Source organism: Buteo buteo, chromosome 32 (genome assembly GCF_964188355.1).
Source record: "Buteo buteo chromosome 32, bButBut1.hap1.1, whole genome shotgun sequence".
Classification (NCBI taxonomy): Eukaryota; Metazoa; Chordata; class Aves; order Accipitriformes; family Accipitridae; genus Buteo; species Buteo buteo.
The window spans coordinates 520184-537559 of NC_134202.1; the positions used below are offsets into that span (position 1 = coordinate 520184).

A 17376-nucleotide genomic window follows, 5' to 3' on the forward strand; every position below is an offset into this window, starting at 1 on the left:
TAACTAAACAAGTCACCCATGGTAGGTGGGAGATGTCCTGCAGGAGATGTTTCTGCCCTTCTTTGCATGTTGCTGCCCCAAATATGAGCTGGGAGATATATCATTCGTTGATGGCTTTGGAGGAGGGATGAAAAGCTTCATTCCTTCCTGAGCGCCCCTGCTCCTCTGGAAGGAGGGATGGGGCATTGGAAAGGGTTAAAGGGCTGCAGAGACCCTGTGGAGAAGGTCTGGGCTTGGAGACAGGTGGAGGGAGGTGCTAGAAATGTGATCCTGGCTCCGGGCAGGGAAAAGAGCTTTGGCACAGAGGAGGAGAGCAGAGCTGGAGCAGCTGGGGAGGAGGAGGAGGAGTAGGGAAGCGAGGTCGGTGGGTGCCCAGGATAGATGCAATGGGGGAGGGGAAGGAATGGTAAGTGAGATGGGGGGTGTGGGGGGGTGACAGAGGGGACAAATGGGGCAACCAAGGTCTGGGAAGGAGCAGGAGATTGAGCAGCGCCAAAATGTCAGAGGCATCCAGGGCTCGGGCTGGTTTCCTTCGTCAGAGCATGGTGGAGCGACTTCCGCGGGCTGCTTCCTACTGGGACCACTCAACCACCAGGCTCACCCCCCACCTGCCCCCCACTAGCACCCTCCCAATGCAAAAGGTTGGGCGATTCGGGAGGATGCCCCTTTCGTACGCCTCCGCTCCGAGGTATGCGGGGTCAGCTGGGGAATAGGGAGGGCAGTGGGATGCACTTGTCTGTCTGTCCAGAGGTTGTCTGTCCTTTTTTTTCCCTATACCCACCTTATTCTCCTTCTGTTTTTCCCACGGGGCTGCCCATTGCTTCTGTTGAGGTGTCTTGCTATTTTTTTTTTTTCTTTGCTATTTATGCATCTCTGGATAGCATATAGATCTCTCTCCAGCTCATAGACCACTACCTCTTCCTTTCTCTCTGCAGATATGTAATCAAAAATGTATGCGTGACATGGGAAAAAATATATAGTTTGTGTTTATTTGCAGATCGAGAGAAATGGAAGGTGGAAGAGAAAGCAACTTCCCTTCCACAGGGAGTGATGTGCATGTGTCTACAAATATATATCAATTTATATGAGAAGGGGTAGGTAGATAAATATGCACAGAGCTGGAAATGGTTGTCTGCAGAAAAATTGCTCTTCCATAGGGAACTGTGTACATATAAATGGGTATAATTGCATATAAAGGGATATATGTGTGCACATATATATGGCCCTCTATATATATGAGTCTCTGTGTGAATATATACATATAAATATATATATATATTCTGCTACTCTCCTGAGTCATTTGTTCTGTCTTATTTCTGATCACAAACTAACGTGGGTCGTAGCAAGCACTGGTATTTAGATTTTATTTTCCTGTGAGAAGATGAGGGATTCCTTTCCAAGTCCAGAATTGCCTTTAAACTGACACAAAAAAGCTCATTTCTAGTCCCAGATGAGTGAGTTTGGGTTAGCAGTATATGCATGCCTGAAGTCTGATGCTCCTGTTTAACAGATGCTAGAAAATGTGAATGCCAGAAAAGTTTTAAAGTTACAAAAGAGGTTCAAGTGGAGGATGGATACCCCCCCTCAGTGTTTTTTCCCCAACTGCAAAGGTATCAGGATGAACGCAACCTGTAATACAAATCAGAAACCCTTTGCAAACCCCTGGCATCAGGACACCAAGACTAGTTTTGCTAATGTAACTCCTCCAGCACAACCTCTGGAGTTGGGGTTTGTCTCCCCTTAGCTCCAGATGTCTCCAAAGGAAAGATCTCAACCTGGATGTGTCAGATCAACTGGGCTGACTTTGAAACCAGCATTTATGGATAGGATCACTTGATTTGTTTTCAAGTCCTCATTAGGAGAAGATTATAATTCTCCAGAACTGCCTGCATTTCTCTGTTGATGGTAATGTGACACACACCCCCCAGTAACTAGATGACTGTCATTCACTTTTATCTCTGTTCTCCATAACAAGAGCTTTGGTGAGCTGCTGATGTGGACATGACCATGTTATAGATAAACCACAGCCAAGGAAGGTTCTCATATGTTAATTATCATTCCCATTTAATGCAAGACTTCCAAAGCTGCACACAATGTTCCTGGAAGACAAAAAGTATTTTTTTGAGATGCAGGACCCCAGTCCAGAGCTTAATCTTTATGGATTTGGGAAACTCACCCCCAGATCTTGATATGGACTTTGCATCCTTGTGTATTCCCTTCCTCCTGTTGCTTTTTATGGTCCCTGTTGAGCCCTGGAGCTCAACCAAGTCATCTGAGTCCCAAGCTGAAACATCAAGGGAGAAATGGGTCTTTAACGAGAGCTCAGATGATTACCTGGATCAGAGCCTAGAGCAGCTGCTAAACACAAGCCTCAGGATTCAGATCTTGCATTTAGCACCAGGTCAGCCAAAAAGCAACGAGACCCAGAATTGGTGGCCATATCCCAAATGATTTCCCTTTTCCCACCTCCCTCCTACAAAAAAAGAAAAAAAAGATAGGGAGCCTAGTATTTGTGGGGGAGCAAAGGGCAGGGATGTACCTTGCTTTCTTTTTCCTTCATCTATGCGCTGTCTCCTAATGCTGAGGTCTTCATTACCAGTTTAAAGAAACCGGAGACTGCAGGAGTGACCTCGGGCAGCGGGCTTGTTCCTGGAAGAGGAACGCCCACTCGGGGCTGGATGCCAAGCATTCATGTTCCGCATCCAGCCCCGGTGAAATCAGTCCTTGCCCGCAGGAGAGAGGCCATGGCGGCGGTGTTTCTGCCTGGCAATCTCCAGGATGAAGCCACTTGCTCTGTTTGCCTGGAGTTCTTCAAAGATCCCGTGTCCATCGAGTGTGGGCACAACTTCTGCCGGGCGTGCATCGTCAAGAGTTGGAAGGACCTAGAGATGGACTTCCCCTGCCCACAGTGCCGAGAGGTCTTCCAACAGAAGAGCTTCAGACCCAACCGGCAGCTGGCAAACATGTCCGAGATCATCAGCCAGTTCACCCTTCGCGGGGCCAAGGGTGCCGAGGAGGACGGGCTCTGCGCGAAGCACAGGGAAGCCCTGAAACTCTACTGCAAGGACGACCGGAGAACCATCTGCGTGGTGTGTGACAGGTCCCGGGAGCACCGTCCGCACGCTGTGGTACCCGTCGATGAGGCATCTGAGGAGTACAAGGTACATGTCTGTCTGTCCGCATGCCCTGAGGAAGACCCCCCCCAGGTCCTTCTGCCTCATGGCAGCATGCGTTGCACCGTGTGCTTGTGCTCGCTCGAGTCCCCGCGCGGTCACCTGGCTTTCCCATGCTCAGCCTCATGCTCAGCCACCCTGCATGCTGCTTTGTAGCCTTCCAAAGACCTGGAAAACCTGTCTCCTCTCCAGATATGCGAAACCCTCTCATGCATTCACATAATCTCTGCAGCTGGGGAGAGCGTGGGATTAAACATAGGGCAGCCAGGAGGCTGTGAGACAGAGTTTCTCCCATGCAAGCACCTGCAAAAGCCTTGGGCTTGAGCCACGCGAGCATCACGCTGCAAATGCTACCTGCGGGCACCCACCTTATCGGTAGGGTAATAGCTGACAGAGCAAACACCCACATCTATTTTAGGTCTGGGCGAGCATCCAAAGATGAATCTAAGTTGATTAAAGCCAGGCTGAGTTTTGCTTGTGCCAAGAGCAAAAGCGGGGGAGGTGGTAGCAGCAGCTGATGGAAACAGTGCATGCACCCTCCCCTGGCATCCTCTGCCTCCTTTCTTTGTGTTCGTTCCATGCGCGTGAGTTTGTGGCAGTCCTTGGGAGTTGCAAACGTGGGTGTCCGGGTGAATGTGGGCAGAGCTGAGCCAGACTGTTCACCCGGTGAGAGTGTCCCCTTGTCTTCCTTGCAATCCTGCTTGTCTTTGCATGGCTGCAAAGAACAAGCTGTGTGCAGGCAGAATAATGCAGCAAAGGAAACCAGATGCAGCAAAAGAAAGAAAGAAAAAACAGTAATATCTTCTTTCTTTGTTCCTAGGAGAAAATCCAGGGACGTTTGGATTTCCTGAAAAAGGAGAGGCAAGAGCTGCTGGAGTTTAAAGTGAATGATGATAAGAAAACCCAGGAGCTGTTGGTGCGTGTCCGCAATGCAGTGCTCTGGGGTAATGGGGACAAGGATCCACGTTGGGATGCGTGGAGGGGGCTAGGACCCAACAAGCCACCCCATCTCCTCCTTACCACTGGTCTGTCAGTGCCCGAAAAAGGCAAATGGATGTTTTTCTCCTTCCTTCACCACCAGGATTGGTAATACATCAGCCACTGCCTTAGCAGGCCAAGGGGATGGGTGCTGGAGCATCACTGAGAGCTAGGCTGGCTGTAGGACTCTCCTCTACCTTTCCTCCCTCTTCCTCCTCTTCCTCAGCTTGTTGTCCTTGGGGCAGCAGAAGACAGCACATCCTTCCCCTTGCTAATAACACCCTTCCCGGACCATGGCCCCCCAGACAAGTGGCTTTGAGTGGCTCATGTCCCCCCCTACTTGGGACAAACACCATCAGGCCACCCTCAACCCATGCTTCTGCTCTACCATCCCTGTGCAACAGGGTTATTACTACAATTTGCTGGGGTTTTTTTTTCCAGCTGGCAGGGCTTGAAATAGCACCAGCCTGCCAAGAGCCATGACGCAAAAGGCAGAGCATGAAGGCCCATTTTTTGAGGGCCAGGTGGACCTGTTGGACCTGTGCTGAAAGGCAGGGTAGAGTGAAGCAACCAAAACACGTTCAACCTTGTCCATGCTGCCAAAGCGTGCATTTCCTGGAGCAAAATGTTCCCATTTGCCCCTGGGCTATGTCTCAAGGAGGACTTGTTTGTTTGCTTGTGACGACAACCCAAGTAGGAACTGAAATATTGGCAGAGCTGATAAACAGGAAATCACAACAAGGCAGGGTCTGGGGTTTATCTGAGAATATAGATGCCCCCAGGGAGGGAGAAATGCTGCTCTGAGTGTGTTTTCCTACATGACCCCTTCTCCCAGTTTGGGTGGTGGGACCAGCAGATGGTGACAGGGACTGGGGAAACCTCTTGGCCACCGGTCCCCACCTCTGCTTCACTGAGTGCTGACTAACTCCCCATCACCCCAAGGAAGAAAAAGGAAGCCTACATGTCCAGTGTAGGAAAGAAAAAACACCTGAGGTCTGCTGTGGAGCTGAGGTACCTGCCCCAGACATGGTTTGGTGCCTTTTCCTTCCAGAAAAGGGTGTGGGGACACAGCTGCAATGAAGATAATGGCTGTTTGTGGAGCAACTCCCCATGGCCTTTGCTCTCCCATCCCCACCCCTTTTCAAAGCCTTTGTCCAGGCATGCTGGATGCAATATCTCCTCACCCCTCCCCAGATGAAGGCACCCGGTCTTGCCAGCAAGCAGCAGCAATGACCCTGGCAGGTGCTCCAAATTCACCAGGTGGCCCCTCTCCACCCCAAAATCATTGCACCAGCTTAAAACCTTTGTTGCTGCATTTCATTCCCAGAAAACCATTGAGAACGAGCGGCAGAAGCTGCTCTTGGAGTTCGAGAGGCTGCGGCAGTTCCTGCACGACCAGGAGCACATCCTCCTGGGTCAGCTGGAGAAGATGGAGAAGAACATTGCCAAGAGGCAGAATGAGAACATCACTGACCTCTCCAAGGAGATCACACTCCTCAACAAGCTCATCACGGAGCTGGAGGAGAAAATCCAGCAGCCCATGCTTGAGTTCCTCAAGGTGAGATGTTTGTGATGAAAGGAGCCTTCAGGTCTCAGTCTTGTCCCTTCTTCATCCTTTTTTATTGTGTTTCTGGATCCTGTAGGGTGTTTTGAGGATAAATGTCTTTTTTTTTCCCTTTTTTTTAACACCTGTAACGAGCAGATAGTGCATGGCAGTGTCTGAGTGCCCTGAGCTCTGCTACACCAGCAATAGCACACAGCAACTATCTCTGGCTCAGGAACATCCTGAAACAGAGGTGTGCTCTTCATAATTAATAGTCTCTGATAAATTTTTCTTCCATTAATTTGTCTGGACCTTTCTAGCACCCATAAATTCCCTTTTCAATGTGTTCAGAGCTGAATTAGACCTTGCATGAAGATCCACCACAGCGGTACTGGCTAGATCCCTAAACGGAGGAAATCCTTTTGCAAATTCAGGTCTTGATGGGTTTGCAGCACTGAAGGTTTGTGGCATGCCAAGTCACGGATGTCCACTCCTCCAGCTTAAAGGCATTGGTGCGGGCTTGGAATGGAGTTGAGTATAGAAGCACATGGAGCTGGGCTCAGCAAGATGTGGCTCCTTGCCAGTTTTCGCAGCGGAGTTCTGGCTGCAGAAGGTTGGCTGGGACCCGAAAGCAGAGCTGGGTTTTCAAGTCAAAATGAGCTATTAACCAAGCTGGAAAGTATGAGGGAGAGAGCAGATGGAGTCCAGGTATTGATTGCACTGCAAAGAAGGAAGCTGGAGCCAATCCAGCCCTCCCTGTTACCCAAAGTCTCCTTTGCAGATGAAGTGGAGTTTGAAAAACAAACCCAAGCTGCCCATCCCAAAATCAAGCAGTCCTGTACCCCACCAAATGGCAAAAGGCTAATGGGTGACCTTCTTTTAATTGACGATGTTTTGATTAAACTAAGTAGATTGTGCTTCTGATGCATATAGATCTGCATGGAGTTAAATTCCCTCCAAGGGAGTGTTGAAAGCACCGTAAATATTTGCAGATGGTTTCAGTACTTGGCTATGGGCGAAAATTCATTTCATGTGGTCTTTGTTCAGCTGTCACCATTGCATGCAAAAATGATCCTGTAAAAATAGGTGATTTTTTCTTAAAAGGCCATGTTGGAAATCCTTAGCCAGCTCCAGAGTCCTTTCCTATTCCCTTGGAGATGGGTATGGCTTTGCATTGCATTTGAATCATGTCCAGCATGCTCGCCATGGTTTATGCCCTTCTTTATTTTATTTTAAAGGCATCAGAAAGGGCAAACAGTGTCATGGGCTGCACTGAGCATGGGTTTCATCTCAGTGAAATTTTGCCTTGTAGCAACTAGCTATTGAGGGTATTTTAACCTATAATTTACCTCCATAATCCACCCTTCCTGAGGGCAAATAATTTCCACTGTCGGAATATCCATCCCAGGGTTGGATGACTCACCCCCTGGAGGTACACTAAACTCTTCTTGGTGGTCACTAGACCGTGGAAGCCCAGATATCATGGAGACATAGATGTGCAAGTTTAATGCTAGCTTTCTAGGTGGCCGAGTTATGGCAGATGATGTCCCTTTGGCTCTTAGGCAGGTGGATACTTGCAGGTATCTTTCTGTATCTCAAGTCTTCACATGGGACAGGTTGATAGGACTTCTCAGCAGTGGGAGATCAGAAGAGAGATCCTTAGAGCATCTCAAAGGCTCCCAGATGCCTACACCTGGGTTCACAACAAAAATGGTCAAATAATGGAATAGAAAACAGGTTTTAGTAGTCACCACCCTAGAAGATACTCCCAGCTCACCTGGGCAGGGCCCTGGGCAAGCTGGCATGTCTTGAGCAACAGGTTGGAGAAGAGACCTCCAAAGGCACCTTCCAAGCTAAACCACATCATGATTCTATGGGCATAAACCTGGAGTATTGTGCATAGGAGCATTTGAAAGGCTTGGTCCCCCGCCAGAAGCAGCTGGGTCTTTAGTTGCTGCAGATACTTTAGTGGGATTTGGTGGGACTGTGGCCTTCCAAAGCTGAAAGCAAACATCTGAGGCATGAATCCATGCCTGCTTGTTGCAGCCATAAGGGATGGACATTCTGGTTGGGTCTGATGAAGGGGAATTGCTCTTGTGGTCTCTGAGCCAGGGGAGACATAGCACACATTGCACAATGATTTCACATGTTCTCTCTTTTTCCTTTCTAGGATGTTATGAACATCATAAGCAGGTATGGAGCGCTGCTTCTCCCCTTCCTTCACACTTTTTTCCCCTACCAGCACTGTTCAAAGGTCAGTGTTTGCAGCCCAGATGCCCAGGGAGGCACTGGGGTAGATGGAGCTTGCCTCCCTACTCAGAGCAAGCCCTGGGTCTCTTCCAGCTTCTTGGAAAACTTAGCATTATCACCAAGTCTTTTCCTACCAGGTGGTTTCTTCAAAGGTCAAGTGAGACCAGAAACCCCAAGTCATCTTATTTGCCTGATATGTAATTCACCCAGGGCAATGGTTTAGGCATCATTGAAGCTCCAAAAATGAAACTCAAGCTGCAGCAGGAGCAGCTGAGTGGTTGTAACCCAGTACACCCTTTCCAACAACCAGCCGAGGGGGTTTTCAAAGTTGACATGTAAATCCTGGTGTCCTGAGCCCAGGCAGGTTGAAATCCATGAGTGATCCTCGCAATGTGATGTTGAGCACTTGGACAGACTGCTGGTGGGTTGGGGTGGGAGCATTGCATACTACCAACTACAAATGAAAGGGAAAGGGGGGGAATAGTAATGATTTTCTTATTGTTTTTACTTTTTTTCTTTGCAGAAGTGATGATGTGAAGTGCCAGAAGCCTGTGCCAGTATGCACGGATATGAAAATGCACATCTGCAATTTCTCCCTCAAGACCGTTGTCCTTGAGAAAGTCTTAAAGAAATTCAGAGGTACGTGGAAATGAAACCAGGGCATTTAAAATAGGCCTGGCCTTTACCAGGCGTCGGGGAAAAGGGATGAGGAGTGCTGGGGATGCTGCAGATGTCTCAAGGTCCCTTAGCACATGCCTGGCCAGCCGTACTAAAATAGAAGAATAAATTGTGTTGGAAAGGACTTCTGGAGATGTGCATGAACGGAAGGACACTCACCCTGCCAGCGAAGGAGTTGCAGGATTTATTAAAGAGGGAAAAACCTGGACGTGGCACAACAATTTTAGCGCAATAAACCCTGCGATTTTTACATCTTGAATAGTTTGAGGCCGGGCTAGCCAAGCTTTGCATTTAAGAACGAACCCCTTGCAGCAACGCAGCAAAGCCACGAGATGGTGCTGAGGGATTCGGAAAGGAAGCAAGCACCAGAGAGAGCAGACCTAGAAGAGAAAAATTCCTAAATGCAAACTATGCCCTGGAGCAATAATAGGCTTAAAAGATTGTACTACAAGTTTGAAACTCACAATGCAACGAGGAGAACAAAATATGGCAAGCACGATAAATAAGGGTTAAACAAATTCTCTTGTCCAGAAGCTTTTTTTAAAAACAACAACAACAACAAAAATTAGAATATATTTAGCAGGAATTTCCCCTGTTGCTTGTCCCCATTGCACAAGCTGGTGGGAGCTGGCGTTGCTCCATCCTCAGATCTTGTTCCCTGTCGAGTCCCACATCGGTAAAGATGGCACTTTGGCAATGTGGTGTGGTGTAAAGGTCCCCATAAAGGAGATTTTGTGGCTCCCTCTGGCTCTCTTGGTGTTGCCATTTACTTGCTTGTCTCTTCTTTTCAGAAAACCTGCAAGATGAACTGGGAAGAGGTGAAAAAGGTAAAAGGAATATATTTAAGACATAGCGCCCTGGAGCAAAGACTTTAAATTGTGGTTGTATTTTGCAAAGCTGGTTTTGCAAAGCCAAAGAAAGGGGGAAAAAGAAAAAAGGCACTCTAGATTTCTTTCTTTTTTTTTTTTTTTAATTTCTTTTCTCTCGATGATTTCCAGATCCAGCCTGCTCAGTTCGAGAGTCAAAAGACGATTTTTCTAGCTGACGCCGGGGATCTGACAGCTAAGCTAGGTCCTTTCTGCCTGTTTACACTTAACAAAACTACAGTGAGGAACAGAAAGAACAGATATTTGAACCCCAAAATGGTTTTGTACCCTTTCAAACCACAACTTGCTTTAAGTCTGCTGGATTTGCTCTGTGGCCTGTGATCAGGCTCCTATTTCCACTGGGGTTTGGGATGGAGGGTGTGAGCACTCCATAATCTACTCCAGCGCAAAGTCAGACGACTTAAATTCTGCAGAAAGTTGTTGAAATTGTGGCTGTGGGCAGGCAGTTGCTTTCAGATCATGCCAAGCTGGAGAAGACTTGCTCACCAACTCTCCTAGGGTTGGCAAAGGAGCAGTTCACATGAGAGGTCATGAATTTGCAACCTGCAAAACCAGCCCAGATTGACTTTTTCAATGCTGGACAAGCCTCTTCTTTGCTTCATTGGTGGCAGTGAGGACAGGGGAATGCCAGTGAACCGGGAAACCACAGTGATGAGCTCTGCAGTGGTTCTGGCACCACCTTGATCCCTCTGACTTTGCACTGCAGTGGGTGCAAGGCACGGGCAGGTGCTGTTAAAATCTGCCCCCATCCTCCAGCTGCCTTGATGTGAAGGTTCCATAGCCATGCCCAGACCAGCCAGAATTACCCCAGCAAAGCAAAGCCCTCTTTTAGAAGAGACGGCTTATTCTTGCTTTCAAGATGGTAGTCTTCAGCGTGGGGTTTGCAAACCCCTTGGGGAAGGCAGAGGAGGACAAGCCATGGGTTGGATCCTTTCCAAGGACCATGCAGCTTAGGGGGGCGAGACTGCTCACAAACATCCCCAGACACCTCTGGAAAATGCGAAGGGGTTGGCAAAAAAGGCTGATGACCACCGTTTAAAAGCCGAAAGGCAAAATGACCCTCACTGCATGTCCGTGGTGGTGTGTGTGCATGTGTAGAGGTATAACTTGGCTGGTGCACTATACCAGAAATCCCTCTGCAAGCAGATTGGGCCAAGCCTTATGCTGCAGAGAGCTGGGGGATCAAGGGGTGAGGAAGAGACCAGCCAAAACCCTGTAGCAGTTGTTGAATCCCACTCCTCTGACTGCCTTAGTTCATCTTTTCCAAGAGCTTTGAATGCTTTTTTTTTTTTTTTTTTAATATGACACCTGAGCTCCTGGAGTCATATTATTCTTTTTTTTTTTTAAATCAACCCAATCATCATTCACAGCCCCTGGCAGCTGAGTTGAAGCTCAAACCCAAATCCTAATCACTCCAGCAGCTGGAGATGCAAAAAGAAGGAGAACACTTTTTAAAGAAAAGATTGGCATCAAGGAAATTTGCTCATCAGTGCATTTCCCATAACTTTTGCTGATGAACACTTTGAAAGCACCTACCTCTTGGTCTGATATAATAGTGCAAAAGGCAGGAGATGTTATTTTAAAGCCAGTCACCCAGTTTTGGGGAGGACTTACCATTTCCTGTGGTTGCTATCACTTTTCTGACCCCTGTGAAACACCATGAAGCTTTCAATCCCATCATGGGTCTTTTTGGACTTCATACGCAATTTTCAGGTCTAAATCTATGGATTTTGAAAGAGCATGAAGACCTTTAGCTAAATAAACTCTAGTGCAGCATTCAACATATTTCAGCTTCTAAGGTCCCATCTTAGATGCCCCCAAAGGCAACTTTGCTGACTACAACCACAATTTGAGGTCACTAGCTTGCTCGCTGTTTCCTTTGAGCCTGATTTTGGAAGGGGAAAAGATGTTAGTATCAAACTTCATCTACATGCATGTTTCTTTTGGGCTGTCCAGATGTGATCTGGTGACCTTAGATGATGGCTTTCCATGAGGACTTGTCATCATGGGGTAGTTTGGGGACAGATACTCAGCAATTTATGATCCGAGAGGTGTGCATACCCCATCTTGTGTGTGGTGCATTAGATGAGCCAGAAACAAAAAGAAAAAAAATATCAATTTCTTTGGAAAAAAGTCCTGATCTAAGGTCCATTTTTACTGTATATAATTGCTAATCATTTGCATGTGGTTTTATTGTGTTCTTTGCTCCTAATGTCCTTTTGTTGTTGTTACCCCATTTCTTAGCAGCAGCAGCATGAGTTTTGCCCTTACATGAAGGGAATTGGGGCGTCACTGTGGGAGCACAGATGAGTCGCCCCTGGTCAGTGTTTGTGGGGGGTACTGGCTGGTGGCGTTGCTGAGCTGATCAAAGAGCCAAAGACTACAATGCAGTTGCAGGTCTCCCTCTAGGATATCCTGAACCAGTCCTTGGTCCTCATTTGCCATGGTTTGCTTTGCTGTGTTGTTCTTCACCTTTACCTGGTGGGACTTAACCCCTAGTGAGGATGTGAAAAGGTGAGGTAAATGCTCATCCCATATCTTTCACTGGGACCTTCCTCACCAACCACATATAGCTTGTCCCTGTGTGTGGGTAGAGAGAAGCAGAGTATTTGTTAACATCTAAAATTACTCCTCTTAAAATTAGTCCCAAGCCTCCAGGCTTCCTGCAGAGTCAATGGTGAAAGGAGGCATCTCAAGAACCTCAAAGCCAAGCCAAGGTCTGAACTTGGCTTTCCTTCACCACAGACTGTCCGGGGAGCTGAAAAGGAGCAGTTATTGAGGTTGGGATGTGGTTCAGCAACTGATAAAAACATCCCCAGTTTGGACTTTTGATTGTCAAAAATTCTTTTTGAGTTACTATCACTGTCACTGCTGTCATCAACAGAGGACCTGACCCTGGACCCTGATTCGGCAAACCACCTCCTCATCCTCTCTGCAGACCTCAAGAGCGTGAGGATGGGCTGTAGGAAACAGGAGCTTCCCGACAACCCCAAGAGATTCGACACGAACTCACGGGTGCTGGCTACCACAGGCTTCAAGTCGGGAAGACATTACTGGGAAGTGGAGGTGGGGGCCTCGGACGGTTGGGCCTTCGGGGTGGCCAAGGAGTCTGTCAGAAGGAAAGGTCTGACGCAGTTTTCCCCCGAAGAAGGGATCTGGGCAGTGCAGCAAAATGGAGGTCGCTACTGGGCAGTTACCTCACCCCAACGTACCCCGCTGTGCCTCAGCCAGAAACTCAATAAGGTCAGGGTGTACCTGGATTACGAAGGGGAAGAAGTCTCCTTCTACAATGCTGACAACATGCAGCACATCTTCACCTTCAACGTTGCCTTCCAGGAGAAGGTGTTCCCTCTCTTTTCGGTCTGTTCTACCGTTACGTACATCAAACTGTGCCCCTGAGATTTCTCATGGGCTTCGCTGAGGACCCGTCTCCATGGTTTTCACTGGATGGTGCCCAGGCAGCAGCGTCGAGCACAAGAGACTCTCAAATCAACCACGCAGTCCCGTTTGTTGGTACGTTGGCAGGCAGATAGCTGCTAGATGGGCAACCAGGTAGTCAGGGAAAAATATCACAAGGACGGTCTTCAGATCAGCTTAAAACAGAGAACAGATACTGAAATCATCAGCAATCTCCAGAAGGTTGTGGTCATCATCTTAACCCCATCTCTGAACCAACTCACCTCTTCAGTGAGAAGGAAACCACTGGTAGTTGGTTTCTGGCTCCAAGTCTGATAAGGGATGGGTATTTTTCTTTTCTTGTGTGGGTCTAAGGATCAATATTAGAGCTGGTAACAAGTTTTGGAGTGGAGCCTCCACCCCTTTATAAGTGTCAATGACTTAAAAATGAAATGTTTAGTGGGTAAATGTCCCGTGCGAAAGGTGGAGAGAGTAACACTGAGCAGGACACGTTGGACATCCATCCAAAGACAGAATAGGCAAAGCTCCTTTCTATTTGATCCAGTGAAATCAAATTAGAAAGTTTTGCTCCTTCTGAAGTGAATTTAATGGGATTTTCTATTGTTTTATTATGCTATTGCTCCCAACAAACTGTAGTCACCACCTCCATGCCAAAAGTGGAACTCCTGCCCAGGTGCCTTCACTTCTACAAGACTTAGGAGGAGGTAGTTAGGCTTATTAACTGGTCCTACTGGATGTGAGCAAGACCCATGTTTCTGAATTTTGATGCTCTTGTGTAACTCCTCCTGAGATCCCCTCTACATAGAAGATATTCTTTTCAAAATAGCCCCTCAAGGTTATCCTGCTTTGCCCATAGTAATGAAGATTTCAAGTGCAGAATCTTGTATTTCCTCAGGCTCTCTTTACTGCTCAGTTCTCAGCAAAATCACCCGTTTACCTTTGTATTCTGTTTTCTTTTTCTGGAAATCGTCACTCTTTGCCAAGACAGCAGATGTTTAACATGTGGCTTGCTTTGTTCACTGTTGCTTTTGCCAAAACAAAGCAGCCTTTAAAAAATAATAAGCGTATTATTGTCTGAAGTGATGAAAAATATGGTTTCTGGTTTTGGGGCATTCTTGGTTGGCTTTTAAACCTTTTCTAGAAAATGTTAGTCCTTTTTAGGAAATACATAGTTGGGTGAATGGGGGCAGCTTTTCTTCAATCAAGAAAAACATATCCTGGCTGGTTCTAAGATGAGAAAAAGACATATTTCTGTGCATAGCTGATCCTCATATGTCCAATGATCCTCCAATGCCAACAATTTGTTGGTTGAACAAGTGCATTTCCTATGTTTTAGGGGTTTTAACCCCTTCTCTGCAGTAAATCCATGTTGCAGCAGCAGAATAAAATGAAAATGCTGTAGCCCTCTCCCAGGGCACACAGATCCTGTGTGCGCAGCTGGGTGGTTGCCCTAAACACCTTCAATTGGTTTCCACCAGCTTGTGTGCCCTTGGTTGTGAAGATATGCTGTCTATCAAAGGCCACCTTAGAAAGTGACCCTGCAAAGGGTGACATCAAAACCCAAACAGACCAGAAGTGGAGTGAATCCACAAAACCCCATGTTTATGTTGCTAACTTGGTGAAGAGGTGCTTTTTTCCCAGGCTTACAGGTGTATCTTCGTATGCACCATTGAAGGATTTCTCTGTGCACAGCTGAGCCCTTAGCTCTGTCCCAAATAATGGAAATCTGGCCAGGAGCTACTGGAGATGAAGCAGAATTCATCTCCTGTGAGATATGTTAATTCAGGATCAGGTGAATTTAAGGTGCCATTAGTCATAAAAAGAGCTGGGGGTGACTGGTTTAGGCATGAACATCTCCATTTTCAGCTGGTGGGTTGTTTCCTGAAGGTCTACTTTTTTTTTTTTTTTTTTAAATGAGTTTGGCTTTAAATCCACATTATTTAAAGCTGCAGCAACTCTTAGAAAGGTCAAGCTGTGACGAGGTGAGCAAAATGCCTGAATTTTCTAAGCTCCACCCACTGCTGAAGCTATGCCACTGTAGAAATGATATAAATAAATAAAAATCCCTAGTATAAGAAAGGTATTAGCAGGAGACACGGTATTTCTTATGTCGTGACTTGGTGTTTGTCTTGTCTGTATGTGAGAAATGCTACTTCAGCAAACCAAAACTACTTTGGTACTTTCTGCAAGCAGAAAACATCGCCTGAGCGGATTTGAAACCTCCCAGATTGTTCCTAGCCCATGTGCTGGAAATAAAATTTGAAGGTGCTACCTGCGCTCATCCTCTCCTGTTTATTATTCTCAACTGCTAATGGGCTGAAGAACATCAGAATTGTGGTTCGAAGGATTGTCCTGCTCAGAATTTAAGTATAAAGAAAGAATTTAAGTGAAAACATGTATGTATTGGGGTGAGGGCATATATATATACTGGGGTGGTTTGGTTTTTTTCCCCCCACATATGTTTATGTTAAGCACAAACCCAACATTTGCATATTCCTTAAATTAGGGCTGCAATGATAAAGACCGAGTCGGCCTTTGCCTTTAGACAACCTTAGAGAGGAGAAATGGGCATCACCACCCAGGTTATTCTGGCAGCAACGCAGAGCTTTCCTCGCTGCTTGTACTTTGGCCAAACGTCCTGCAAAAAAAAAAAAAAAATGCTGCTGGAGGTGCCAAGGGCTGAACCCCGACTCTTGTAGGGGTTCAGCGTAGGGGCTGAACCCCAATTTTTGATGTTATAGGGGTGTGGGCTGTACAACACACTGGTGGTTTCTGGCCGCGCCGTGCTCCTTGCTGCTGCTGTTTGTCCTTGCGTTTAGCGGAGCTGCCCCAGGCTGGTGCCTAGGACAAGTTTTGGGGGGTGATGGAAATTTGGGGGCGATGCAGCCAGTTTCGGGGTTCCCCCCCTGGTGACCACGGCGGAGCCCCGTTGTCCCGTGCCGGCTCCATAGCTCAGGGGTTAGAGCACTGGTCTTGTAAACCAGGGGTCGCGAGTTCAAATCTCGCTGGGGCCTCAGATCTTGCTGTGGTTTTTTGTTTTTTTTTTATTTTTTTCTCCCCTCCTCCAAAAGTACCGTCATTTTCCTCCACGCCGGGATCGGGCGGAGCTGCGAGTGGCGGCCGGGGGGGGGGGGGGGGGGTCCGGGACCGGGGCGGACCCGCTGGAAGCACCGAGAGCGACACCGGGAATAGCGATTATAACGCGGCTCGTTGGTCTAGGGGTATGATTCTCGCTTTGGGTGCGAGAGGTCCCGGGTTCAAATCCCGGACGAGCCCTTTTTTTTTTTATTTTTCCCCCTTCCTCCCGTATTTTCCCCGCTTTTTTTTCTTTGTTTTGGGTTGGGGTTTGCTTGTTTGTTTAAATAATAATTTTTAAAACAAATATCTTAAATATTTTAATTAATTATTTCCCCCCTTCCTTCCGCAGCTTTTCGAAGTCTCACTCCACCTGCAGCACTCTTGGCGGCTCACTGGGAAAACCCACGGCGAAGAGAAAAAAAAACAGGTTTCAGGGCGGTTTTGCCGTTACATGGCTCAGACAGGCATCTGAGTTTCCCCATTACTTGTAAATCAACCTTTCCTGCTAATATCTTTCGTTACTTCACAAAGAGGAAGTGATTGCTGCACACAGCCCGCTCCAGGCCTCCGCTTTTGCATAAATTCACAGTTTGTGCACAGCAGCATGAATTCAGCATTTCCCATCGCACAAGAGCTGTGGATACACAGAAACGCTCCAGATCTTTCCCTCGTGGGCTGTTACCTCTCCTGTGCTGGTCTTGGCTCAGTGCCCATGGGAAAAAAAAAATAAAAATTAATAGCAACCATGAATAAGCAGCTCCTGCTGTGTTTAACTCTAGAAATAAAAATTGTTCAGGAGTTGGGGCGAATCAAGGTCAGGACAAGAGGTGTGTAAGTGAGACAAATAAAAGAGAAGTATTTTTTCCCCCAGAGAAACACACAAAAATCTGACTTATTTTACCAGCTTTGCCAAAGAAGGATGAGCAAGAGGTACTGCAAGTTGCATTATAACCCTCTCTTCTTCCCAAAAGGAGTATTGTTAATTATTTCCCAAGTATAGGGAATAATAAAGAACACTAAGTTACTCGAGCAAAAGCACAGAAAAAATAATCCAGGACAGTCCAATGCTGGTGTGTGGCTGTGTGCACACCCTCACCACCACTAGCCTTACGGGAAGGTGGAAACTGCAGAGAAATAATACAATTATGACCAGAAATAATGCAAAAAAAAAGCATTAACAAGACTTTTTTCTGTCCCTTGAACCCGTAAAATCCCTGTTACGCCCCACAGTAGGGAGTTCCCCAGCTCAGTCAAATCCTGCAGCTCCTTTTGGCCACGCCAGCTGCTGATTCCTCATCCCAGTCAGCAAAAATTAATTTTATCCCTCCCCTTTTATCCCCATGGCAAGCGTGATGTTAAGCACCTGGTGTTA

General features: G+C 47.1%; 1 protein-coding gene, 1 long non-coding RNA gene and 2 other non-coding genes across 9 annotated transcripts; 3 read left to right on the forward strand and 1 right to left on the reverse strand.

Annotated features, from left to right (window-relative positions):
* Positions 1-343: 343 nt before the first annotated feature.
* On the forward strand, positions 344-15201 carry LOC142026218 (E3 ubiquitin-protein ligase TRIM7-like). 6 transcript variants are annotated; one of them, XM_075019118.1, is made up of 9 exons: positions 441-688; positions 2600-3161; positions 3994-4089; positions 5479-5709; positions 7865-7887; positions 8468-8583; positions 9414-9449; positions 9621-9693; positions 12394-12531. In XM_075019118.1, exons 1-8 carry the CDS (start codon positions 498-500, stop codon positions 9665-9667), a joined length of 1302 nt encoding a protein of 433 aa, XP_074875219.1. In that variant the 5' UTR covers positions 441-497; the 3' UTR covers positions 9668-9693; positions 12394-12531. The 6 variants fall into 6 exon arrangements, with proteins under 6 accessions (XP_074875218.1, XP_074875216.1, XP_074875217.1 ...); XM_075019117.1 differs by lacking the exons at positions 441-688; positions 9621-9693 and adding an exon at positions 344-406 and having other exon boundaries at positions 2735-3161; positions 12394-15201; XM_075019115.1 differs by lacking the exons at positions 441-688; positions 9621-9693 and adding an exon at positions 348-406 and having other exon boundaries at positions 12394-15201.
* On the reverse strand, positions 1174-2678 carry LOC142026302 (uncharacterized). Its single transcript, XR_012648798.1, has 3 exons — positions 2540-2678; positions 2177-2284; positions 1174-2099 (listed from the first exon to the last, which is right to left on the reverse strand). It is a non-coding gene; the product is annotated as an uncharacterized LOC142026302 (long non-coding RNA).
* A 666-nt stretch (positions 15202-15867) lies between the features above and the next one.
* TRNAT-UGU (transfer RNA threonine (anticodon UGU)) lies at positions 15868-15940 on the forward strand. Its single transcript has one exon. It is a non-coding gene; the product is annotated as a tRNA-Thr (tRNA).
* A 190-nt stretch (positions 15941-16130) lies between these two features.
* On the forward strand, positions 16131-16202 carry TRNAP-UGG (transfer RNA proline (anticodon UGG)). Its single transcript has one exon. It is a non-coding gene; the product is annotated as a tRNA-Pro (tRNA).
* The last annotated feature ends 1174 nt before the right edge of the window (positions 16203-17376 follow it).

Coding starts and splice junctions, on each gene's coding strand:
- LOC142026218 (XM_075019113.1), top strand. CDS start 498: ATGTCAGAGGCATCCAGGGCTCGGGCTGGTTTCCTTCGTCAGAGCATG. Junction 5,710..7,864: donor CCATGCTTGAGTTCCTCAAG/GTGAGATGTTTG, acceptor TTTCCTTTCTAG/GATGTTATGAACATCATAAG. Junction 9,450..12,393: donor ACTGGGAAGAGGTGAAAAAG/GTAAAAGGAATA, acceptor TGTCATCAACAG/AGGACCTGACCCTGGACCCT.